The sequence below is a fragment of the Protopterus annectens genome, chromosome 11.part0, assembly GCF_019279795.1.
Source record: "Protopterus annectens isolate FY-2018-M chromosome 11.part0, PAN1.0, whole genome shotgun sequence".
Taxonomy (NCBI): Eukaryota; Metazoa; Chordata; order Ceratodontiformes; family Protopteridae; genus Protopterus; species Protopterus annectens.
In genome coordinates, this window is record NC_056745.1 from 1,339,041,972 (window position 1) to 1,339,068,888 (window position 26,917).

Here is a 26,917-nt window from a genome sequence, read left to right on the forward strand (position 1 = left end):
GCAGGATTCTAGAGCTAAAACCATGACAAATGGAACTAGAGTCCTGCAGGTGAACAGCTCCCAAACAGTAGACGCAGCTAGTATGACCATCAGTTAGAGACATCTTTTGGGTGCAGGAATCACATTTCTTGAATCCAGAAGGCTTGGATTCTTTAGCAACTTCTTTGGACATATTTACCACACACTGCAACAAGATCACAACAAGATAGTAAAATAGAAAATATAGGGATACACCAGCCAAAAAATATATATATTTTTTTAAGGGGAAAGAAACGGAAGGCGGAAAGTCTCTAAGTAAAACGACAACTCCTCCAACCAAGGAGATGCCTCTAACTTAAATGGCTAGCTCCTAGTAAGGAAAGGAATAAGGTAGAGCCCTCTAACTAAAAATGGGCTGAAGGGTAGGACAAATCCTCTAACTTAAACGGACTCGTAAGACAGAAAGGAAGGAGATGGTAGGCCTGAAAGAAAAGGAAAACGATGGCCACAACAACAAACTGCAAGTAAACAAGCAATAGAGAGAGGGATAGACTCACAACAGATTTTACTAAGCTATGGAAAAAACTGCTATCAAAAAGTAATTTTTTACGAGACATTACAATAGAAAACAATTCAACTCAGTTTGAGCCAGTCGTCAGCAACAGAAACACCCTAAGGAAGTTTTAAAGCCTTCAAAGCATTAAACACCCCCGAGTGAAATGTTGCCATTCACTCTGTGGGTCCTTAGCAACTGAAGTAATATGTTTAGTCTTCTGCCTTTTCTTTAAGGGGACGTCAGCCTTGTGAAATGTACAAGGCTCTGACCCCGGATGGAATTCAATAATAGTAGGAACTTCTTCCCTGACTAAAATTCGAGAAACATTCCTAGGCTCCTCAGAAATAAGCCACAGTTCCCCCTGAACGTCCAATGCGGACGTCTGCAAGGCCTCCAAGGACATGCCCAAGATAAGACCCCCACTACCTTCTAAACCGGTCATGGCTGAAGAATCCAACAATGGAAACAGGTGAACCTCCAGGTTTTCACTCACCTTGGGACAGATGGCCAGGAGAGGGTGTACCACAGAAGAATCCAGCCTAGACTTCTAGGCCTTCTTCATGGTGGCTGCCTCTCAGAGCAGGAAGTTCTTTCCACCGTGACTTTAGCTAAAAGCTTAAAATGTTGATTCTCCAGATACAAAACCAAAGAAGAAAGCCTACCATGGAGGGTATTGGGAACAAAAGTGTGACAGACTGAACAGGACGTATGGTTGTGGGAAGCACCAAGGCAAACTAGTACTGCTTGTGATGGTCTTTATGGGAAATCTGTCTCCAACACTGGCATTTACCCTTCTTGGATGACATGAAACCGTACAAGCAATAAAATATAAAAAGAAGATAAGATACGATAAACCCCAACAGGGCACTTATCTGCAACAGCTTGGCTAACCAGCAATGGAATGGGTGTTCAGACCTATGATCAAGAGATGGGGTTTGGACTGGTGGCAAAGGAGTTCTGAGGATGGTACATCCCGATGTCACCTTTATGCCCTACACTATGCGAGGAGAATGTGTGTGACATACAGCACAACTTAACGCAACCAAAAGGCTTTGGTATACTGGCTGGATGTTGGGCTGCCCTTGGGTGGGGATCTCTACTGCAATGAAAACTGCAACAGTGAAATGGAAGGGTATCCTTCTTTATGAGGTGGGACTGGAAATGGGAGAGGTAAGATGAACAATTGAGAGTCCCAAACTGGCACAGAAGTAAATGCTGATCACAATAATCCAAAGCCAAAACAGACTCCACTGTTGAACAACAAAGCAGCAAAATGCTAAGGTCATAGGGAGCTATGCATGATCAGAGAGACAACGATGGAGTCAACTCTTACCTCTATGGCTCCTTGCTCAACTGACTCATCTGAGAGAATAAAGGGCACCTGCCTATTTTGGGGTGGTACAAAAGAATCAATGATGGTGTCTACATGCTGTTCTAATACTGCTTTTTGTACCTTAAAGAACCTCCTATGTACATCGTCAACCTCACACATCACAAATGTTTCCCCCATAAAGCTCCGTAGAAAACTGCATTACCTGTAAGCCTTAAATAATCTGCTTTTTTTCTTAGTCTCAAAAGTAAGACTGTATGACATTTCTTCTACTCTGCATTATTTTCATTCAAGTGTAAAAAATATTTTGATTTCTAACTGTAACTAACTTGTACTGCCCTAAATTGTATCTGTGCTAGTCTAAATTACATCAACTATGCTTTCTTGTTTAATTGTGTAGCTTTCCCCCCTGGGCATCGGAAGAAAAGGGTCAGCTGATCTACCTTGTCAGACCATACCAGTAAACTAATACAATAAGTAAATAAAATAAAATAAATAATAGCATATTTAATGACCAGATATAAGGAGCAGATAACTCAAGACTCCTCAGGTTTCTTACTATGAAACTGCACCAGGCTTTTTGTGCAGATGGAAAAGGCTTCCAAGCTGCTCATCACAAATCTAAGGGATCATAAATAGACAAGGCAGAAGGTATACTCATTAGCCTTGCTAGTCTCAGAGACAACTATAGGATTCTTCAGGCTCTTTACGTGAACCTGAAAGTAAGGAAATACCCCCCCCCCCAGTACATGTGGGAGAAGCATGCATCTTACATAATATGAAGGCAAACATTTTTATGACTGGTACCAAGTTTCAAGGGACTCCAAACTTGCACTCAGTCAAGTGCTAGTCAAAGGCAGTGTGCATTTGTGCTGGGGAGAGGCCTGCACCGCTCAAGGTACTGGCATCGAACTCCTTAACAGCCTAATCTCACACCAGTGAATCAACCTCCCAGAAGATGGCAAACACCTGTTTGATGTCTGCCTCCTAAGATGCTAACTCTAGCATGGGATGATCTGATGGACCAGACTCAACTAGGAACTGTCAACCCAAAAGAAACTGAGGGGGGAGAGGGGCAGCCCCAGGAAGGGATTCTTCAGACCTGAGTATCATTGATTCATGACTGGATAACTCAAGGGACCACTCAGTCTCATACACATGGTCATCTGGAGACTGAATGATGCAAGATCCCCAGGTGTGCAACCTATGGTGAGAGCTAGGTGCATTCCCCTTCCTGCCCCTCCCTACTTTCTGTCAAACGGGAGAACAGGTGTAGGCTTAAACACTTGCTAGCTAAGGATGAGCCCAGCATCTGCAAAGAGTCGGGGGTGGTGGCTGAACACCAGACTTTCCTTCAGAAGGTACATGCCCTGACCTGTGCAACAGTTTTTTTTTTCTTTTGGTCATGTTTCTAGTGCTCGAGACCATGGGAAGAATGTAATGCCAGTCTACTTTGCTGACAGCTCTGGATAGCTATCTTTCTGTGTATACAACAGGACAAGCTTCTTCTGCTTTTGTCTCGGAGTGGTAGGACTAAATTACTGGCACTTGAGACATATGTCGACACATCTTCCCTCCAGAGACAGTAAAAGCAGTGTTAGTGCAGGTTTTGGCTGGTAATGTGATGGCCATATAGACATGCAGTACAATGGTGTTTAGGAATGTATTTCAAGGTCAACAGTAAGGACTGAGACCTGAACTATGCCAGTAATAAAAAAGAACTAGTGGGCTCAAGGAACTTACTGTCCTGTGTATCACAGCTTGTGTAAAAGACCTTGCAACAAATGTCAAGTTGTGACTGGTGGGGAAGATGAATTCAGTCAATGCCGCATCAAGGAGAGTTCCAAATATTCAGTCTATACAAGACAACAGTATGTAGAAAGCATTAAAGAACTGAGGCTGGAAAGGTCCTGCCCCCCTTTTGTGCCTGCTGTTTCCATGTCACTACCCATGTGGATTCTAAATGAGACAAAAGAGAGTAAAAGGAGAGATACACAGCAAAATTTCTGATGTTTTTTTTTTTTTTATCACTTTTAAAATTGTTTTTGCTTACTGGGAAAAGCCTGACTGGGCAAAATCCATTTTCAGCGAAGGTCCGTGAAGAAAAGCCCCACATTTAAGTCACACATGATGCACATTTATAATTGCAAGGTAAAAGATCTGTATATGAACTTAACATATTTATTACATGAACACAGCAATTTAACAAAAAAAAGAGAAATTAACATATGTTGGCTAATTACTGAATAGAAAAATAAAATAGAATAACACAATGTATTTATAGCATGATGGCTACAGGAAAAGGTATAACTAGGATATTTTGGGGTTAGTAATAATTTAGAGAGTAAGTAGTAATGTACCTTAAAAATTTATGATGAGCTATATGAAAAGAGAAATTATGGAAATAAGCAGGAGTATAAATGGACAGAGGAGGAACTGTAGTTAGTAGTGGGGTGTAAGAGAAACAGTATGAGTTTAACAAATTAGTGCAGTCATGAGAAAGAGGGATACGGTACAAAAGACTGTGAAGAAACGTGACTAAGAGCTTTTTTTTTTTTTTTTTTTTTTTTTTAACTCAAGAGCACCATCTAATTTAGTAAGCTAGACAAGATATTAACAGCAAACTGTCATGATGACCCAGAGCCCAAACAGCAAATTGCTCATGTTCTTGAACCCTGAATTAGAGGTGAAATTGATCCTTAAAGGACAAGTTCACTTACATGGCTAACACTAAATAACAGTATAAATAAATGGCTTCATGTAATAAAAAATACTCTCAGTCACACGACTTTGTCATTTATCTCATCAGAAATACTTTTCTACAATATTTTACCTGATGTAATTTTAAAGTATATATATATGTTTTTGCATAGACAGACTGACCTTTTTATTTGAAAATGTAACTCAAAGTGAAGCCAGACATTTTATACCACTTACTCGGCTCTGTCCTGCAACTTAAGTCATATCAGTCATACAGTCAACACGTACCTGTTGGTTACAAAGCTGTTACTGACACTCTCCAGGTCCCCCAACCCTGCAGTACGCAGCAAGCGATTCTTGCTGGTATCAAGAGGTAGCAATAGGTAGCTCATGCGGTTGGCATAGTGAATGGCTTGACTAAATACAATGCTCTCCTCTTTCTGAATTAGTTCTGTCTGTTTCTCCTTGCTCAAAGTGGGCCACAACCTCCGCTGCTCAGATGCAATCTCCAAGGCTGACTTGCCTTTCTCCAGGTCATCACAGCTTTCCTACCAGTTAAAATGGAAAAAAGTCAATCACACTGCAATCATGTTAACAAATTTCAGATGTGACTCAACTCCTTTTAATGTAACCGGGATCCCCTTCTCTGCTATTACAACCAATTAGCCTAATTTGGGAGACTATTTGTCTTGTTCTTAATCAGAGAGGGTATCTACAAATATGAAACAGAAGACATGGACTTCATACTATCTTTTCAGCCTTACACCCCTCTTTCAATATTGGGCCAGAGGAGAATATTGCTGAAAATGGAATTTACCAAGGACTCTCTCAGTACAACTTGGGAGAACAGTATAGACTTATGGGAAGAGAGTCCGATATAACTGCACACTCCAAACAACTTTTCAGTTTCATATCATGACCAGTGGATGGTAAAATAGGGAGCAGGTCAAGCAGAATAAAGTATTAGCACTGATCTTCCAAACAAGCCAGAGGATTATAGGACCAAACTTATTCACATTTGAACAATCTCAGGTCTTTTTTCTACAATAAGAATACAAATCTGTGCAAAAAGAATGAGACCTGTCTGAGGAATTCAACAGGTCTTGCCTGTATACAGTAAAATGACTGCAAAAAATCAAACAAATGAGCATTTTACCCAGCTGCATAAGTAAGGAATGGTATGCAGCTCCAACATCAACTCTAAATCTTATAGAACACCTGACTGCAAATGTCTTTACTCATCTTTTGAACATTCAACCAATGGGAAGATTAGCTGGCAACCTTCAACAGCTGCATAACAGATCTGGAAGGACTCTGCAATCTTACTTTGGTTCTTTCTTGCAGACAAAACTAATGGCCAGTATAGAATGAAGCATGCACCTGAAGTCCAAATGTACTGTGCATTCTAGAATATTCATAGAGGAATGAGCTGGGATGTTTTGGGGGTTTTGGTCAAGATGCAGCAGAAGACCTAAAATTGTGGGAAGAGTTGTATAACAAACGATCTTCTTCAATCTCAGACAGCAGACCCTTGTTTATTTCACGAGTGATTCCAATATATTTTAAATGAATAAGGGTATGAGAATATAAGCTAGCAGGCCTTATAAGGACTACCACATCACAAGATGTTCTGGTCCTGGAATAGATGCCAAGTTTGCAATGTTTTATTAAAAATACGCTGGCTTGGACAAAGATGTCATTGCTATGATGTCATGAAATTAAACCACTTTCAAACAAGCCCCAGAGATGGTAGTCCTCTAATACAGTGAGACCTAACTGGGTCAGAATCAGTTTGCCTCATTTGATGCTATGAGACAACCATGAAAAAGTCTGCTTGTTTACTACCTTGCCATCACTATGCTAGGTAAAATAGACTGAACTGCATGGGCTGAGGAGTTGAAAAGTATGAACAACACATGTCTCAGGGACTGTCTTACAAACTGGTAACTTCTCAGAAAAGCAGATTTAGTACAGAACAGGTCCATCTTAACACACCAACTGTATTTGAACCTGGTAAATACACACACAACACTGAAGACAAACAGAATAAGTTTTCCCATCCTTAAACAACGGGCTGATAACCACACCATACAGGCAGAAGTTAATGCTCAGTTTTGACATAACAGTTAGCTTCCTTCAAAAGATGAGTATCAACATCATTACTCTGAACTTCACAATGGGTACTACTCAAAGAATAGTTATGTAAAATCTTACCATAACCATAGAAGTTCTTCTCTTCTATATGCTGCAGTATCCATAACATGAGGGTGGCTGCCACCAGTTGATTCGTACGTCCGGCCAGCATACAAAAGTCTAAAGCTACTGTGAGGTACGTGTGACGCCACATATCAGCAACGTACACTGGCCATAATGAAATGTCAGATATAAAGTGGACAACAGCACTTCCCAACCTCAGAAATGAATACCGCGAACAGCACCAGCCTGATCATAGGTGAAGGGAAAACATACCATCAGAGGCCAAGCATCATCAGGGGAAGGGGGGGGGGAGTAATCCTGCAACATATAAAACAGAAAGACATCTATGGTTATGGTAAGATATTACACAACTACACTATGTCCTTCTATTCATATGCTGCAGTATCCATAACATGAGGGAGCGCACCAACCCTCATTCAGAGGAAGAACTGGGTGGAGGAGCAGAAGCATTCTCCACAAAACCATGCAAAATAGAGTTGGCAAAACCATCCCTGGACGTGGAAATGACATCTAGTTTATAGTGTTTAATGAAGGTATGAAGAGAAGAGACCAGGTAACTGTCTCCATGATAGAACAAGAACAAGTGTCCAACCCTTTAAAAAAGCTCCAGAGGAAGATACTGCCCTAGTGGAATGTGCCCTAACCAGATAGGAGCTCATAGGTTGGTACTAGGCTATCGGTCCTAGGGCCTGTACAAGCCTAGCCATAACAATTCCCTGGCTATTTCTTTCCACAATATTTACTTCCCTAGACCCCTGTCAAGGATTCTTTCCATTGGCAATATAACGGAAGGAAATAGCTTTTGAAATCCAGGAGGAGATAGTCTGCTTGGAAACAGGTTGACCCAGGGCCCTTGGGTGATAGGAAACAAATGGGCATTCAGCCTTATGAATAGGTCTGGTTTTGTTCAAATAGTATCCGAGTTGCCTATGTAAGTCTAAGGTGTGCAGAATCCTCTCACTGGAGGATTGAGGAGAATGGAGAAAGGTTGGAAGGTTGATAGACTGATCGAAAGACAACTAATTAACTACCTTAGGCATAAAAGATGGATTACAAAGTAAGGAAACCCTATCCCTATGAAAGATTGTGAAGGGGGGAGGAAGACAACAGGGTTTGCAACTCAGATACCCTTCTGGCAGAAGTAATGGCCACAAGAACAGTTTTCCAGGTGCAATGGTGCAAAGAAGAGGAACTTGCTGTCTCAAAGGGGGCTAGGGTAACTTTTTCTAGCACAAAATTGAGATTCCAAGGAGGAGGAACTGGTTTCCTTGGTGGTCTGATGTGAAGGATGCCTTTTAAGAAGAGTTTAACTTCCAACCTGGAAGCTAAAGGGGGAGACATTGACAGACATGCAGAGATAGCAGAAAGATGGGCTTTAATTGAGGAGTAAGACAGCCCACTCTTCATTAATTCACACAGATAGGACATGACCATTGGGACATGGCTGTAAGTCCTTTTTGAGACACCAGATGGAAAACCTCTTCCATTTGGAAACGCAGGATTTCCTTCTTGTGGGTTTTCTGGCCTCCTGCAGAAAGTACAGTTGTGTACACTTACCATAAATGTAGATGTTCGAGTATATTCACTGTTGCAGTCATCACACTTGGGTTATCTGCCTGCGGGTAGCCCTCATTCGGCCCGAATACCAGAGTCTTGGGATTTCTGCATCAGATGCTGTCGTTTCTTCCATGACGTCCGGTCGTCGGGGGTATAAAACGACAGCCGATGCCATTACATCAGTTTGTCCTGCCCCAAATGTCAGGAGCCCCCAAATAGGAAGCTAGCATATGGTGGGGAACACCACCAGTAAAAAGTAAATACCACTGCCAGTAAAAATGGCCATAGAGAGGAGGGGTAGAAAGGATAGAGAAAACCAGGGGACTGGAGGGAGGGAAACCAGGACTGCAACAGTGAATACACTCGAACATCTACATTTATGGTAAGTGTACACTTCTGTACTATGTTCTTCGTGTTTCACTGTTGCAGCCATCATACCTGGGTTGATTCCCAAAGCTGAGGAAGGGTGGAGGCAGTCAGGAAGTGTTAGGGCTGGCTAGCAGGCCTTATAAGACTGCTGTAGCAAAATCCAGCTCTGGATTTAGAAAAAAATAGGTAAGTGGTAATGGTTGGTAAGGGTGTGTACAGAACTCCAGGTTGCAGCTTCCAGAATGTCCTCGGTAGGGACTCTCCTGAGAAATGCTGTAGAGGTGGAAGTAGCCCTAGTGGAATGTGGTCTGATCCCCTGTGGAGTAGGTTGTCCATGGTGCTTCTAGCAGGAACGGATGCAGTGTGCTATCCATTTGGAAATGGTTTGTTTTGAAATGGCCTTGCCCTCTGCCCCTGTAGCAAATCTGACTAGCAGCTGGTCAGATTTTTTGAAAGGTTTAGTCCTGTCAAGGTAGAACCTGAGCTGTCTGTGTATGTTCAAGGAGTGCAGGATCATTTCCCCTTTACTTTGAGGATTAGGGAAGAAGGTTGGCAAATGGATGGATTGGTTTAGAGCCACACTGGACACCACCTTAGGCGTAAAGGACGGGTTAGTCCTGAGGGAAACCCTGTCAGCATGGAAAATAATGAAGGGTTCCACAGCCATTAGTGCCTGTAACTCAGACACACTTCTTGCTGAAGTTATGGCTAAAAACAAGGCTGTTTTCCAAGAGGGGAATTTTAACTCTGCTGAAGCAGCAGGTTCAAAATGGGGAAGCGTGAGCTTTTCCAATACAAAGTTAAGGTCTCAGGCAGGGGTGGGTGCTCTCCTAGGGGGCCTTAAGTTGTCAGCCCCTCTCTGGAACTGTTTGATGAGAGGGTGAGAAAACAGAGGTGGCTCAGTATTATAATGAGTGGAGATGGCAGAGGCATGAATCTTAATGGAGGAGAAGGATAGGCCTCTGTGAAGTAGCTCTGCTAGGTAATCCAGGATTAGAGGTAAGGAGGGCACTGCTGTGTCCTTTCCTTGAGACTGATTCCAAGAACAATATCATTTCCACTTTTCAGCATAGGATTTCCTAGTACTAGGCCTTCTGGCTTCAAGAATGATGTCCAGCACCTGTTTGCTGAGGGTTGCTGGTGGTGTATTCAAGGGATAAGCCAGGCTGCAAGGTTTAGGGTTTGCAACTGTGGATGCAAAATCTGTCCCTCCTGCTGGGACAGCAGGGTAGGAGTCTGGTGAAGGTGCCAGAGTGGCACTGTTGTTAGACTGAGTAAGAGTGGGTACCAGTGCTAACGTGGCCAGTCTGGGGCAATAAGAATTGCCCTTGGCCTGTCCTGTTTGATCTTGAGTAGTGCTTTTAAGAGGAGGGGAAGAGGGGGAAGGCATAAACTGAGAGGTTTTCCCATTGGAAGGATAGGGCAGCCACCTTCCAGGCTCTGCTGTGAGGGTTCCTGGTGCAGAATTTGCTCAACTGGTGGTTCTCAGGGGAGGCAAAGAGGTGCACCTCTGGTGTCCCCCACCTCTGGATTAGAAGGTTGAAAGTGTTGGGCTCCAATTTCCACTCGTGTGGGTCTAGGAAATTTCTGCTTAAGTTGTCTGACAGTGAATTTTGTTTGCCTGGCAGGAACTGAGCTTGTAGATGCACTTGGTTGCTCAGGGCCATGGCTAACCTGCAGAGTGGGTAAGAATGGTACCCCCTACTTATGTACCACATAACTGTGGTGGTGTCTGTTTTTATCAGCAGCTGTCCTGGAAGATGTAGGTATTTGAAGGCTGTCAGAGCATTCTGTACAGCTAGCATCTCTTTTTGATTGATGTGCAGGAAAATTTGGCCTGGGCTCCAGTGGCCCTGAATGCATTTACCTGCCATGTGAGCCCCCCATGCATAGTCTGATATGTCTGTTGTCAGGGTTTGTGTGGTGAGGGGTTGAGTGAAAGGCAGTATCTTGTTGTGGTTGCATGCTTCTGCTCACCAAATGAACTCTGCCCTTAGACAAGTTATGATTGGAATGATTGTTTCCAGGTCCTGAGAATGTTGGCACCAGAGACTTTTTAAGTACCACTGAAGTTTCCTCATATGCAGTCTTGCATATGGAATTAGCAGAACACATGAGGCCATGAACCCTAGGGCTTGCAGTATTTTCCTTGCAGATAGCAGGGTTCTGGTAGCCATTTGTTTGAAGTAGTTGGTCAGACAGACCTGTTTTTCTGGAGTGAGAAATGCCATCTGGGACGTTGTGTCCAAGCTTGCTCCAGGAATACAATCTTTTGACTGGGAACCAGTTGTGATTTCTTTTCGTTGATGGTGTACCCCAATGAAGTAAGAAGGCTTTTTACAAATGCCAGGTGCTGAAGTAGCAGTTCCCGACTGTCCGCCTGAATCAGGCAATCGTCCAAGTATGGGAAAATTTGGATATTTCTCTGCCTGCAATATGCAATGGTTGGAGCCAGGCACTTTGTGAATACTCTGGGTACAGCAGATAAGCCAAGGTGAACTACAGAGAACTGATAGTGCATAGAGCCTGTCCTGAAGCGTAGATATTTCCTGCATGACTCCCTTATGGGGATGTACAGATAAACTTCTTTTAAGTCTAGAGTGACTAGCCAGGCATCCTTGGCTAGCATAGGGAGAAGCTGTTGCAGGGTAAGCATCTTGAATTTTGGGACCACCAGAAAGATGTTGAGAATTGATAGATCCAGGATTGGGCGCCAAGAGCCCTCTTTTCTGGGCACCAGGAAAAGTCTGGAGTAGAAACCCTGTCCCCTTTGTTCTACCGGAACAGGTTGAAATAGCTCTGATATTGACCAGGGAAATTACTTGCTTTTGAGCCTCTGCTCACTGGTTTGGAGGAAGGTCTGGAAACCCGCTTGGGGATGGCAGTGAATGGAAGTAGAATCTGTACCCCTGGGATACAATGTTTAGGACCCATCAGTCCTGAGTAATGGACATCCAGTTTTTTGCATGAAGGGCAAGTTTTCCTCCTAGGGGCACAAGTAATTGGACAGGGCTGGGAATGATTAATTGAAAAGTCACTGTGAGCTTTTTCCATAAGGGGGCGGCTTACCACTCCCTGTTTTTGGGGTGGGGGCACTCTATTGTTTAGATCTCTGCATACCCTGAGACTGTAGTCTGAGTGGCCTGTTTCCCCTGAGTTTGGTCTGAGAAAGCCTGGAAGGGGGCTGGGAAAGACCAGTTTTTAGAAGGCCAATGCCTACTGAATCTCGGTGGCTGCACTTGTAAGAATTCTTTTACAGTTTGCATACATTTAGCTTTTTCTTCCATCTTTTTAAGAACCTCTTCTGCTTTGGTGCCAAACAAACAGTCTTATTTAAAGGAGTGTCTAATAATATTGATTTGACATGATCTGGCAATGTTTGTTTCTTCAGCCAAGCATAACTTCTCAGTACAGAACCAGTGACTGCAGCCCTGCAAGATGCTTCAAGGGCATCAAAGCCACACTGCAAAGTATGCTTACTAACTTGGTTTCCAGAATGCATTAACTCTTGGACATCTTTATTTTCTGCACAATCTGGAAGAAACCCCATTTTTTGTTTAATTACTTCCATAATATGTTGCTGGTACTTCAACATGTGAAACTGGCAATTCAATCGCCTGATGGCAAGAGTTGCAGAGGTATATACCTTCTTACCCATCTGTCTAAAGCTCTGGAATCCCTGTCTGAAGGGGTAGGGTTTTTGGCTGTAGTAGCCTTAATACTTTTAGATCCCTGGGAAATGGTCTCTGGATCCGCAGTAGGATTCTTGAAGAGAAATTTGTGAGAATCAGGTACTCTGTAGTACCTGTCAGGTTTTCTAGGGGCCGGGTGTAAAGTGTCTGGATTAAGACTGGATTCCATGAAGACATCATCTACAACATCCAGAACAGGGGGTATAGCAAGAGGCCTGTGCTGAGGCAACTCTAAAAATTCTCAGAGTCTCTTTTTGGACTGAAGGTAGTCCTGGCATTCCCAAGTATGCAAGGTTTCACCAAAAGAAAAATCCTCTGGAGGGGAGGCAGAGGGAATGGATTCCTCTGCATCTGAATCCTCATAGATTGATATGGGCATGGCCTGATAATCAGAAGGGTCAGAGTCATCAGACTCCTGGTCTGTAGAATCAGAATGAAACTCAATTCTTTCTCTCTTAGCAGGGGAAGGCTGGCTTCCCCTAATTAGGGTAATACGGTCTTCAGCCATTCTAAGCATTTGTTTTTGAGACATGGGAGCTTGAGCATGTGCTTTGGTCGTCAGTTTTCTAGGTGTAGTGCGTACTCTGGGCCTAAGAAAATTGGTAGTTTTAGCTAAAAACGAAGTTGTTGGTTGAATTTGAATATTGGTGGGTCGGAATACACCCTCAGAGGCCGGTGCCTGCACAGCGGCTCCAGACCCATCCAAGGTAGAGACATCCGCAATTTCCATAGTCAAAGAAGCATCTTGCGGCATACTGGACTCTGAATGCATCTCAGCAGAGGCCTGCAAATCTGTACAAGCAGGCATCAGGGGCTGCAAAGGAACCTCACTGAGTACCGGCAGACTGGCAACTAGCTTAACGGAAGCGTCATCGGCAGTTTTGGACCTATGCAGTCTGTCTTTATCTTTACTTTTTAAATTTTTTTTGGAAGATCGGTAGTCGGATAGCTTATCAAAGCCATTTCAGAATACGGAGAACGAGAGCAAAAGAATTTAGCGACAAAGATTGCCCGACGACGAATGGTTTGGGCGTTAAACAAGGCACAAAACTGACAGTGAGGGACGTTGTGGTCTGGGCCTAAACAGGTGATGCAGTAAGAATGAAAATCTCGTTAAGGTATTTGCTTTCCACAGGCAACACAATTGTTAAATTTTTCTGACACTGGTTAGAGCAAGAAGAAAGGATCCCAATGGGGTACTTAGCTTTAGAAGACTTCAGGTTTGAAACTCAAAAAATTAAAATTTCAGGTAGTGGCTGACTGGCACTTGTGAACTGCTTCTGCTTCGGGCTCCTCTGCAAGACTGATGTAATGGTGTCAGCTGCCTGTTTTATAACCCTGATAACCTGATGTCATAGAAGAAGCGACAATATCGATGCAGAAATCTTAAAACTCTGGAAGTTGGGCCGACTGAGGGCTACCCAAGCAGATAACCCAATTGTGATGACTGCAACAGTGAAACACGAAGAGCATCTTGAAGTATGTCTTCAGAGAAAAGGTGGGTGAAGGGAATCAAAACCCTATCACCCATAGAGTCAGATTTAGAGTTGATATCTGTGGGTGTACTACAGTTCCCCTCTCCTGTGTGAGTAGGTCCATTCTGTGGGGTAATATGTGGTGACTGCCCTTGGCTAAATGTCAGAGGATGAACCAAAGCAGTCTTCGCCAAAAGGGGGTTACCAGCAAGACTTTTGGTTGCTACCACTGGATTTTCAGCAGGACCATTTGGAGAAGTGGGAATGGAGGGAATGCATACAGAAATATCCCCTTCCAAGAGAAAGAAAGAAAGAAAGAATGCACATCTTCCATGCCAAGGGATGTGGGACCTTGGCACAAAATTTGGGAAGTTGTCTGTTCATGGGGGAGGCAAAGAGATCTATCTGAGGTATAACCCATTGATGGATCATGTCCAAAAACACATCCCTGTGTAACATCCATTCATGGGATTGAGTCATGGACCTGCTGAGTGTGTCTGCCACAAAATGCTGAGTCAAGGGGATATAGACAGTCTGAAGGGAGATCTGACTCTGCAAAGCCAACTCCCAGGCCTGCAAAGCCAGTCTGCACAGGAGAGAATACTTTGTCCCTCCCTGTTTACTGACATACTAGAGGACCTTGGTATTGTCTATGAACCACCTTAGGACACCAAGTGAAAGCATAGGCTTGAAGATTTGGAGGGTGAAAATCAAGGCCCTCATCTCCTTTTTATTGATGTGCTCCCTTGTTTGGCCTGGAGACCAGACATTTCTGACCTTCCAGGATTCCAGTGCTATTCCCCATCCTAAGTCTGAAGCATCCGTGTACAGCTTCTGAGTGGTGAGAGGTGTCTGTAAGTTTACACCTGGGATCATTGCAATCTTAAGTATCCAACAGATTTACTTCTTTTTCAAGCAAGGTAGGAGTGGCATAACAACGTCCAGAAAATGAGAGTGTTGCATCCAAACTGTCCTCAAGAACCGCTGTAATTTTCTTGTGTTTAACTTTGCTAAAGGGAGCATGGGGATAATGGAAGCCATGAACCCCAAGAGGAGAAGAAACTCCCTGGCAGTCAGGGATTGGAGGAGCAAGAGGTCCAGGAGTTAGGGACAGAACTTTTTCTGGGGGTACGTAGGACAGCATCCTGTCGCTTTGAATCCTGCAGCCCAGGAAAATGCAGTCTTGGGATGGAATCAGAGCAGATTTCTGACAGCTGATTGTGAACCCTAAACTCTCCAGGCGAGAGACTGTGAAGGAGAGATTCTCCTGAACGGTGTCTGGAGATGGGGCCTGGAGGAGTATGTGATCTAGGTAAGGGAAGATCTGTATGCCCTGTAGTCTGCAGTAAGCTATGACAGGAGCTAAGCATTTTGTGAAGACCCTCACAGCCGTATACAGTCGGGTCTACGTCAAATATTCGAACTTCCAAAATATCGAATACCATATGGTTGAGACTTGGAAGTTTGAGTATCAAATAAAAAAAAAAGAAAAACATACACTAACAGTGCGAGCAGGGGGGGCAATCCCCCTGCACCCCCCCCCCCTAAATATACCAACTCCGAGACCGCACTTCAGTGCAGAAAAGGGAAATTCTCCCATTCTGCACTGTACGGTGCCATTATAAGTCAATCTTCGAACACTTGAAATGTCAAACATATGGTCTCGACCATATAACGTTCGACATTTTAAGCATTCGAATAATTGACATAGACCCAGACAGTCTAATAAGCAAAGCACATAACTGAAAATGTGAGGAAGCAATAGAAAAGCAAAGAAATTTCCTGAACCGAAGGTGAATGGGGATATGAAGGTGGGCATCTTTGATGTCTAATGACACCATAAAGGCCTAGGGAAGAATGAGAGGAAGAAAGGTGTGTCATGTTAGCATATGAAAGGTTGGAACCCTCAGAAAGGTATTTAGGTGGGAAAGATCTAGAATGGGCCTCCAAGGACCATCCTTCTTGGGTACCAGGAACATCCTGAAGTAAAATCCTTTTCCAACTTGGCAGGGTGGGACTTCCTGAAAGTACCTTGGGAAAGCAGGCTACATATGACCTGGGGGAAATATTCCTATTGTTCCTTTGGAGGTTGTGGGACTCCCCTGAAGGAGGGAAGTGTTTTCCACACCTTGAAATATCCTTGCCTGATGATGGATAGGACCCAGGAATCCTGGGTTATCTGATTCCAAGCAGAGAGAGAAAGAGAGGTGAAGCAACAAAGGAATTAATGGGCCTGGAGGCGGGTAGTCACAGACTACCTGGCTTAGCCTGAAAGGGCTGTTTCTGGGTAGGAGTAGACGAGGCAGATTTAGATGGCAGTTGTTTCCTAGGGTCTCTCTTACATTTGGAAGAGTGTGGCCTGGACGGTTTTCTGACAAAGGTGGTTTTGGTAGGATAATTCCGCTGAAACCAGGGGATGGGGAAACCAAGATATGTTTTAGATCTTGCAGCTCCTTGCCCTTTTCTTGTAAAGATTGAAAAAGTTCTGCAGCGAAGGTACCAAACAAGGCCTTTTTGTCCAGAGGGGCATCTGTGATTTTTGCTTTAATATCATCAGGCAAAGGTTGGAACCTAAGCCATGAACACCTCCTCAGGACAGATCCAGATGCAACTACCCTTGCCGAGGCCTCGCACAGCATCAAAACTGCACTTAATGGAGTGCCTGGTAACCTGGGCCAAGGAGTTAAGAATAGGAGAGAGCTTAGCCTTGGTGGGATAATCAGGGAGCTCAGATAGAAGCTTTCCAGCATCTGATAAAAGGGCTAAGGAATATTTGGCCATAGGAGTTTGATAATTAATTGCCCTGAAGGCCAGAGTAGCAGAGGTACATATCTTTTCCCCTAACATCTACATCACTTTGCTCTCCTTATCTGAGGGAAGCAAGGAAGCAGAAGGCATCAATTTGGATGCTTCGTCTGCAGACATTGAAATGGCAGTAGGGTCTGCTGAATGGCATTTTAAGAGGAATTCTGAGTCCTCAGGAACCTTATAAAATCTGTCTACTTATCTATCACTAGGGAGCTGGAGGCTGGGAATCACGGCACTTTGAAGCAGCTGCAAAGGCATCTAAGAAGGCCAGCAGAACAGGGGGTATTAGCAGATGGAGACGGGGAATCCATGTGTGAGAGGTCATAGTACATTTTTTGAATGTGAGATACCTGGCAACAGTCCCACTTGAACTCTCGCTTCAAGATAGTTTCCCCAAAGGCGATAACTTCCCCAGGGGAATCTTCCCCAGGAGAATCCATACCACTAGATTCCTCTTCTAGTGAGGCATAACCCAAATGGGGAGAGATTTGCGCTGAATAAGCCAAGGGTTCGTCTTCTGATGATTCCTCCTCATCTGAGGAAATCTCCTCAGATGTCCTCTTTAAGAGAGTAGAGGGAGGAAAGGCAGAAGGGACAGAGGGAGCCGAGGTCTGTTGAAAAGCAATAAAGGCATTGAATAGACCTTGGGAGAAGGCCTACCAATCCAGTGTTTGTTCCTGGAGGGCAGGAGAAATATGTTTAGTCTTAAGCTTTTTCTTTTTTGGAACCTCCATGTGGTGGAAGGTGGATGGGCCAGACGTCTGCCTGCACTCTGCAATGTCAGTAGGAACATCCTCCCGCATGATGATCTGAGTGATGCCACATGGGCCTTCAGTAATAAAAAGCCGTGCCCCCCCACGCCCGAGGTGGACTCCTGGAAATTCCTTGCAGGCATGCTGGTAAGCTCCTTTCCAGCCTCCACTGCTGTACCAGTCAAACGAACATCTACCGACATAGGGACGGCCTCCAGCCCACACTGCCTCAGGAGGGACGTCCTGATCCGAGGGAGCGGCAGGTACATCAGGCCATGGCTTCTTGGCCTTTTTAGGTTGCGGCTCGTCTGAAGGGCCCAAAGCCGCCTCCATATCATGCATGAGATGCTTAAGGTGTTGATTCTTAAGATATAGTTTCAGGGAAGCTAAACGGCTGCAGAGGATTTTGGGTACAAAGGCCTTACAGATAGCACAGGTGGTAAGGTTATGGTCTGGGCCTAGGCAAAACAAGCAAAGGTCGTGAGCATCTTTATGTGGAATCTGCCTTCCACACTGACACTTGCCCTAGCTGACATGAATCACAGCCAAATACAGTAGCCAAGAAAAAACCCCAACGGGGTACTTATCTGAACCACAGTTCGCAACTTGACTGACGAGCAATGGCTGGAGCAGACGATCGAACAGGCTGCAGAAAAGTTATGAGGTTGGTATGTGCTGACATCCACTTTATACCCGATGTCTCTATGGCAGAAGTATGTTGTGATGTGCAGTGTTACATGTACCTCACAGTAGCTTTAGACTTTTGTATAGGTTCATAGGTAGGTACTAGGCTATTGGCCCTAGGGCCTATATAAGCCTAGTCAAATGGTACCCTGGCTTTTGCCACCCAAGAAAATTATTTTCCTGTGCCCCTGTCAAGCAGAGCCACAGAAGTGATCCCTGGGGTGAATTTCCTATCTCCCATCCAATCATCAAGATTTTTCTTGAAGAGTGCTAATGAGGAGGTTTGTTTGATATAGATAGGTAGTTTGTTCGAAAGTATGGGAAGTCTCTGAGACAGGAATCTATCCCTCCAGCATGTTCTGTTTATTGTGGTGACAAGGTTTAGGTCCCTAGAGCGTGTAGCTCAGAGGGATTGGGATTTCTTTACGTGGAGCATGTCCAACAGTTCTGGGTTTGACACAGCTTTGTATGTTAGGCAGAGATTGCCTCTGAGTAGGCGATATGCAACAGAGTAAAGCTGGAGTTTTTTGAGACGATCTGCGCAGAGCATCTGTTTGAGGCTGGTAATCCTCTTTGTAAGGTATTTCTGAGGCCTTTCCAGTTGCTGTAGATGTCTTGTGAGGTACATACCAAAAGGGACGTTTGTACTCCATAAGGGGTCTAATGAGTGACGAGTAGAGGGGAACAATGACCTCTTTTTTCCTGGATAAGAAACCTTTTGTGATGAGGTGTGCCATGTAGAAGGCTTTCCTGACTACTGTGGCGATGTGATTATCAAAGGAGAGACTACTGTCCACCTGTGTCCCAAGGTCTCATCACACTTTCGGTGTTAAGTAGACTACCGCCTATGTGGTAGTTCATGGGTACAGAGTTTTTACCAAAAGGGATGACAATGCACTTTTTGGCATTGAGCTTGAGGCCTTGGCTTTGACACCAGGCATCTGTCTCAGTGAGGCCCTTTTGTAGGATATCCACATCATTAGATTTGATTATGGCTCCTAGTTTGCAGCCATCTGCGAACTTTGTTAGCCAAAGGCCTTCTGTGTTAGCCTGTACTTCAGAGAAGTAGATACAAAACAGGAGAGTACCGAGGACTGAACCCTGTGGTACTCCACTTGTCACAGGTCTGAAGTTGGATTGAGAGTCTGCTACTTTTCACAGTGTGGGTTCGGTCAGTGAGCCAGTTGGCAACCCATCTTGTGACAGGGATTTATACCTAGTTTAGTGAGTTTGTCTATAATTTCAGAGTGGGGGATGGTGCTGAAAGCCTTGGTGAGATCTACATAGGCTGTGTGTACCACCTTACTCTCATCTACAGCTTTGGTGACTGCTTCAAAAAAGTCTATCAGGTTTAGGAGACATGATCTGCCTTTTACAAATCCGAACTGGGTAGAATCCAGAGTTTGGAGATTACCAATGTCATTGTTTATAAGTTCCATGATGATATGCTCCATAGCCTTGCAGACCAGGCTCGTCAGGCTAATGGGGCGGTAGTTCCCGGGGTCTGTGGTGGCTCCCCCTTTGTGGAGTGGGATAACCATTGCTGTGCGCCATTCAGTGGGCACAAAGCCTGAGGTGAGGCTATGACTGAACATGGTACTTAGGTGGGGTGTCAGTTCATTCTGTAGCTCATGTAGAATGCAGCCTGGGATGTTATCAGGTCCCATGGATGCTGTGTACTTGGCTTTGAAGAGTGTGTTTTTTTACCTGTGCAGCCGTGATTACAGGTACTTTGCATTCTTCCGGTATAGAGATGAGCCCTTTAGGGGATGAGAGAGGGGTAAAGTTACCAATGAACCTATCTGCCAGGATGTTGGCAATATCAGTTGGTTCTGTATATTTAGTGCCATTGTGCTGTAACTCAGAGCAGATCTGAGTGTTGCCATTGTGATTCTTGACATAGCTATAGAATGCTTTGTGGTTGTCTTTAGAATCAGTGGCGATTTTGTTTTCGTAACTAGCTTTGGAGGATTTTATGAGGGATCTCAGCTTCTTACTGAGGCTGATCACGGAGTTCCTCCAATCATGGGATTTTCCTCTTTTTTTTGCAACAGTTTCTTTCTTCTGTTGTAGAGTATGTTTATAGCAGGGGACCACCAGATTGGCTTCCTTTTTTTGGCGGATAGCATCTTGGGTCTGTTAGGGATTGCATGATCCATGCACTCGTGTAAGTGCTTACAAAGTGCAACTGTATAGGATTCAGCAATCGTATCTCAATTGTCCGTCAGCATGGGTGTCGTGAAGTTTGCCACTTCTGTCTTTAGAAGCGTGAAGTTGGCTTTGGAGAATTTTTTTACGGTGGTTTCCCTAATGGGGGGTGGTGCTGGGATGTGGATGTCTAGGGTGATTTGCTTATGGTCAGATCTGACCAACGAGGGACAGACCTCTGGTGTGAAACACCGGTTGCCCATGTTGGTAATGACCAGGTCTAGGATATTGCTTCCCCTGGTGGGGGTGTGAATAAGTTGATCCAAGGCATTGGAATTTATGAATTCCAGAAAATGTTGAGCACAAGAGATGGTACATGAGTAGTTTTCCCAGTTAATGGTGGGGTAGTTGAAATTGCCCACTATTAGGGTGTTAGGTTGTACCCTAATATTTTCCAGTGTCTCAAGAAATGAGGAGTGGGAATCCTGGGGCATGGTGGGGGATCTGTAGTAAGCTACAATTTGCATTGCGGTCTTGCCCAGAGTTAGTTGCACTTGGATAATCTCAGATGCATTATGCTGAGCAACTAGCCTGGAGGTGTGGATATCCTTAATGAATATGGACACGCCTCCGCCTTTAGTGCTTCGGTCCAAGTTAGGTGGCCGAAAGGTGTGGTATGAATTATAGCCTGGTAATGCAGGGGTGTTCTCTGGAGCCTTGAACCAGGTCACTGTCACTGCACAGATGTCAATGTTCTCCATTTTAAGGAGTGCCTCGAGTGAGTGCACTTTGAGGTTTAGACTTCTAGCATTTATGAGTAGCATTACCCTCAGATTTTGCTTGCTTTTTCCTGTTACGGTCGGACATACGAGTCAGCCGGTGGCAGACTCCCTCATGTTATGGATACTGCAGCATATGAACAGAAGGACATCATTACCTTCCTTTATCACCTCTTTGGTTGCTCACATTTACATTGTCAGATTCCAAACCAATGGGTTGAGAAAGGTCTTAACCACCATGCTGATTTCTGTGATCACACTCCATGTGAGAAGGATTCAGCAGTCCCTCAGATCCCACTGGAGTCAACAAATTCTAATCAACAAGAGGATAGTCATTTCTGATCTTTCCTTTGATCAAGCAGGGGGTGGACTGTCCGAGCACCAGCTCATTCTTTTTTTTTCTTCCCTTAACCTTATCATTGTGATCATCAAGCCATGGATGGCATTCCAATGACACACACTTTCCTGTGTGGTGCCTGGTCTTACCACCCCACATAAACCTTTAGGGAGGTCAGTCCTTCCAGGTGGAACAGTGTTTAGTAACTGCATACTATGTCCAGGCAGTGAGATAAGAGCTGGATGCTGGCAGGCTAATGTTTGTGGCTGTTTTGGGTTTTTCAGGTGCTTGGGGGTCAACACGACAGGAGTTCCTGCAACATGAAAACTCCATGCTGACATGCATCCTCGATGCACTCTGTGTTCTAATCAAGGGTGAGAACACTGTTTCTAGGGATCAGTTACCTCCCAACAGTCCTGTGTATGCCGGAGCTAATGATCATGGCCTCTGTCCATTAGCTGCCTAACAGCAGGCTTATAACCAAGCACTCCTCTCAGGATTGGCAGACTGGTGATCAGTACCTCACTTCCACTCACGTGTTCTGACAACTGTGACAGCATGGGCCTGTTAATTTAACCTAGATCACCAAGTCTTTATTCCTTTAAGTCATTGATTTAGCTAGTACCAGCCCATCTCCCAAGAGTTATGCCATTTTTGCAGGAGACTTCAAATGAGATTTGTCACCACTGATCTCTCTCCTTTACACTGAACAGCTTATTTTTGAGTCATGGAGAATTAAATACATTGTTTTCACCATGGAAAGAATAGTTGTGTAAAATGTTATCATAACCATAAATGTCCTTCTCCTCTACATGCTGCAGTATTCATTACACATGGGAGTTCGCCTCTGGCTAACTTGTGCATCCGGCCAGTATACAAAAGACTAGATACTACTGCTAGGTACTTGTGATGCCGCACATCCCTCTCTAGTACGTCAGTCATAAAGGGACGTCAGCACTCACCAACCTCAGAAATGAATGCCGCCAAGCACCAGCCTGAGCCTAGGTGAAAAACATAACACCAGGAAAGATAGGCAAGCATCAGGGGGAAGGCAGATGGGGTTAGCAACACTGCAGCATACAGAAGAGAAGGACATCTATGGTTATGGTAAGATTTTACACAGCTATTCTATGTCCTTCTATTCATATGCTGCAGTATTCATCACATATGGGAGAATACCAAAGCTCATGCTTGGGAAAGCTGGGGGGGGTGGAGGAGCAGATGCTTTTTCTACAAAGCCATGTAGAATTGCCCTAGCAAAAGCAGCCCTGGATTTGGAGATGACATCTAGTATATAATGTTTGGTGAAGGTATAAACAGAGGACCAGGTAGCTTCCTCCAGGATAGAGTAAGTGTCCAAGCCTTTAAAGAAGGCCCCAGAAGTGGAAACTGCTCTAGTGGAGTGTGCTTTCATTGGAGAAGAAACAATCTTACTGTTGGCTGAATAACAAAGAGAGAGAGTCAAATCCAAGAAGAAATAGTTTGCTTGGAAACTGTCTGACCCAGGGCCCTTGGGTTGTAGGACACAAACAGGTGCTCAGATTTCTGGATACGTTTGGTTTTATCCAGGTAGTATCCGAGTTGCCTGTGCACATCCAAAGAGTGTAGGATTCTTTCACTTTTAGACTGACGGGAAGGAAAAAAGGTGGGAAGATTGATAGACTGGTTAAGGGATAATCATTGACCACCTTGAGCATAAAGGAAGGGTTGGTACGCAAGGAAACCTTGTCCCTGTGGAAAACTGTGAAGGGGGGATTACACATCAAAGCTTGCAGCTCAGAAACCCTTCTAGCAGATGTAACGGCCACAAGCAAAACTGTTTTCCATGTGCAATGTAGCAGGGAAGAGGAGCTTGCTGGCTCAAAAGATGGCAATGTAAACTTCTCTAATACAAAGTTGAGATCCCAAGGAGGAGGAACTGCTTTTCTTGGTGGTCAGATATGAAAGACTCCTTTAAGGAAAGGCTTCACCTCTAACCTCAAGGCTAGGGAGAAGACATAGGCAGACAAGCTGAGAAAGCTGAAAGATGAGCCTTTACTGAAGAGTAGGATATGCCACCTTTCATCAGTTCACACAGATAGGACAAAACCACCGGGACATCCACCAACAGTGGATGTAGATCCTTCTTTCAACACCAGATGGAAAACCTTTTCTATCTGGAAACATAGGATTTCCTAATAATGGGTTTTCTGACCTCCTGCAGAACTTGAAGCACGTCTTCTGAAAACAGGTGTCTAAAGGGAATCAAAATCCTATAACCCACAGAGCCAGGTTCAGAGTTGACAGTTGTAGAAGTATCAAAGTTCTCTTGTCCTGTGTTAGTAGATCCATCCCTTGGAATAACTTGTGATGACTGCCCCTGGCAAGGTGCAGGAGAAGGGGTAACAAGTACTGCACTGGCCAAAAGGGAGTCACCAGCAAGATTTTTGGTTGATCCTGCTGAATCTTCAGTAGGAGCTTTTGTAGGAGAGGCAAGGGGGTGGGAATGCATACAGAAACATCCCATCCCATTCCAAGAAAATGATAGAGCATCCACCTTCCATGCCAGGGGTGTGGAACTCTGGTGAAAAATTTTGGAAGTTGTCTATTCAGGCAACGAGATCTACCTGAGGCATGCCCCAACAATGGATCAGGTCCAGAAACGCATCCCTGTGTAACATCCATTCGAAGGACTGGGTCATGGACCTGCTTAATGTGTCTGCCACCACATTGTGAGCCAAGGGGAGGTAAACTGTCTGAAGGGAGACTTGACTTTGAAGGGCTAACTCCCAGGCATATACGGCCAAGTCTGCACAGGAGGCAAGGGTTCGTTCCCCCCCTGCTTGCTGATGTACCACGTAACAGTGGTGTTGTCTGTGAACCACCTCAACACCCCTGGAATAAGCTTGGGTTTGAAGATTTTCATGGCAAAAATCAGGGCTCTCATTTCTTTTGCGTTGATATGTTCCTTTGCCTGTGTGGGAGACCACACATCTCTGACCCTCCAGGAATATAGAATTGCACCCCAGCCTGTATCTGAAGCATCCATGAATAATTCTAGAAAAGGGAGGGGGGCTCTACGGGGAGACCAGGGTTTATGGTTACCTGAAGTATACACCAATCCAACTCCTTTTTCATGCTTGGTAGGAGTGGAATCATGAAATACAGGGGTTGGCAGTGCTGCTTCCAAAGAGCCTTTAGAAACCAATGAATTTTTCTCATATGCAGTTTGGTCCACAGGAACATGAGGATACATGAATCCCAGGAGGTGTAGGAAGTCGCTGGCAGTCAGAGGGGAGGGGTAAAATGCTCTGGAAGTAAGAGGTGAGGAACAGCACCTTTTCCATGGGTAGGGAAGCTAGCAAATTGTTTGTTTGGATCCTGCAGCCCAGAAAAATGTGGCCTTGTGAAGGGGTCAGAGAGGAGTTTATAGTGAAGCCTAGACTCTCTAGAAGGAAAATGGGGAAGGAAAGACTCCTGAAGCAGGTCTGGTGATTGGGCTTGGAGAAGTAGACTGTTTAAATAAGGGGAAATCTGAATTCACTGCAGCCTGCAAAATGCTATGACAGGAGCCAAGCATTTTGTGAAGACCCTTGGTACTGTAGAGAGACCCAAGGGCAAAAGTACATAACTGAAAATGAGAGGAAGCCACAGAAAAACATAGAAACTTCTTGAACTGAGGGTGGATGGGGATGTGAAGATAAGCGTCTCTGATGTCCAATGACACCATGAAAGCTTAGGGAGGAATTAGAGGAAGAAGAGAGGGCAAATTCAGCATCTGAAAGGATGGGACTTTCAGAAAGGTGTTTAAGTGGGAAAGGTCCAGAATGGGTCTCCAGTGGCCATCCTTCCTTGGAATCAAAAACATCCTGAAGTAGAAACCTTTCCTTTGTTGAGCAGAAGGGACCTCTTGAATAGTTCCCTGAGAAAGAAGATCTGAAATTACCTGAGGGGAGAGGGCCATTTGGAGCTTTGATGGCAGTAGGATGCCTCTGAAGGAGGGATAATTTCCCAAACCTTGAAATATCCTCTCTGGATGACAGAAAGGACCCAAAAATCTTGGGTGATCCAATTCCAAGTCACAAGAGAGAGAAAGATGAAGGGACAGGGGAGTAGATGGCCCTGGAAGCAGCTAGTCATAGGCTACCAGGTTTAGACTGGGACTGAAAGGGCTGTTTCTGAACAGGACTGGATGAGGTAGATTTGGAAGAAGCTTGTTTCCTAGGGTCCTCTTCTGGTTTCTGAAGAATGGGGCATGACAAGTTTCCTAATAAAGAATGTCTTTGTAGGATAGTTCCTTTGAAACCTGGGAACAGGAGAAACCAAGATATGCTTCAAGATCCTGCAGCTCTTTACCTTTCTCCTGTAAGGATTTGAATAGTTCTGCAGCCGAGCTACCATATCCAAAGGGGCACCGTGTTTGGCCTTAAAGTCATCAGGCAGGAGTTGTAACCTGAGCCAAGAATATCTCCTTAAAACTGATCCGGAGACTGTTACTCTAGCAGAGATATTATAATTGTACTTGATGGAATGCCTCATAACCTGTGCAGGGAAGTTAAGAATGTTTTTTTGCCTTGGCAGGAGAATCTGGAAGCTCAGAAGATTTGCCATCATCAGCAAGGAGACCCAGAGAGTATTTGGCCATGTGAGTCTGGTAATTAATTGTCCTGAGGGCCGGTGAAGCAGTCTCTCCATAACCTTGCTCACTCTATCAGAGGGGAGTAAGGAAGTAGAGGGCAATAATTTGAAGGCCTTGTCAGCTGAGATAGAAATGGTAGCTGGGTCTGCAGATGGAGCTTTAAACAAAAACTCAGCATCCTCAGGTAGCTTATAGAACATTTCTGGGCACTTATAAGCAGGGGGTTGCAAATGTGGACACTTGGAAGCAGCAGCAAATGCAGCCAGGAAAGCAGGAAGGACTTGGGGAATAGCAGACGTTGATGGAGAATCCATCTGTAAAAGGTAACAATACTGCTTTTGAATATCTGAGACTTGGCGGCAGTCCCATTTGAAAAATTTTCATTTTTTTTGGATAGTTTCTCCAAAGGAAATATCCTCTCTTGGGGAGTCTGTACCATTGGATTCCTCTCCTGGGGAGGCATACTCTACTGGTGAAGCTATGTGGGTGAAATAGGTCAGTAAGTCAACATCAGAGGACTCTTCCTCATCTGAGGAGGAATCTGCAGCTGTCCTTTTGAATGCAGTGGAGGGAGAAAAGGACTGCAGAGGGACAGAGGAAAGCAAGGACTGGTGCAGAGTCATGAAGGCATTAAAAAGGCTTTGGGGAAAAAGCCTGCCAATTGGGAGGGGGTCTGGCAGAACAGGAGCCACATGTTTACTCTCCACTTTTTTCTTTCTGGGAGTTTCCATTTGATGGAATGTGGAAAGACCAGACACTGGCCTATATTTGACTAGGTCAGTAAGCACATTCTCATGCACAGTGATTTGAATGATGCCCCGAGGACCCTTGGAAATAACGAGCAGTGGTTCCCTTGTTTAGCCTGAATCAAACGCTTGCACTTCCCTCTTGGACATGCTGGCAGACTCCTTCACGG

General features: G+C 44.6%; 1 protein-coding gene across 1 annotated transcript in view; it reads right to left on the reverse strand.

Moving 5' to 3' along the window:
• The window catches only part of SBF1 (SET binding factor 1), a gene marked incomplete in the record, with an annotated part of 3,250,730 nt that overhangs the window by 1,490,824 nt on the left and 1,732,989 nt on the right, over positions 1-26,917 (reverse strand). The window contains 1 exon segment of the mRNA XM_044088658.1: positions 4,854-5,113. Within this exon segment, the coding sequence (XP_043944593.1) occupies positions 4,854-5,113 (260 nt within the window).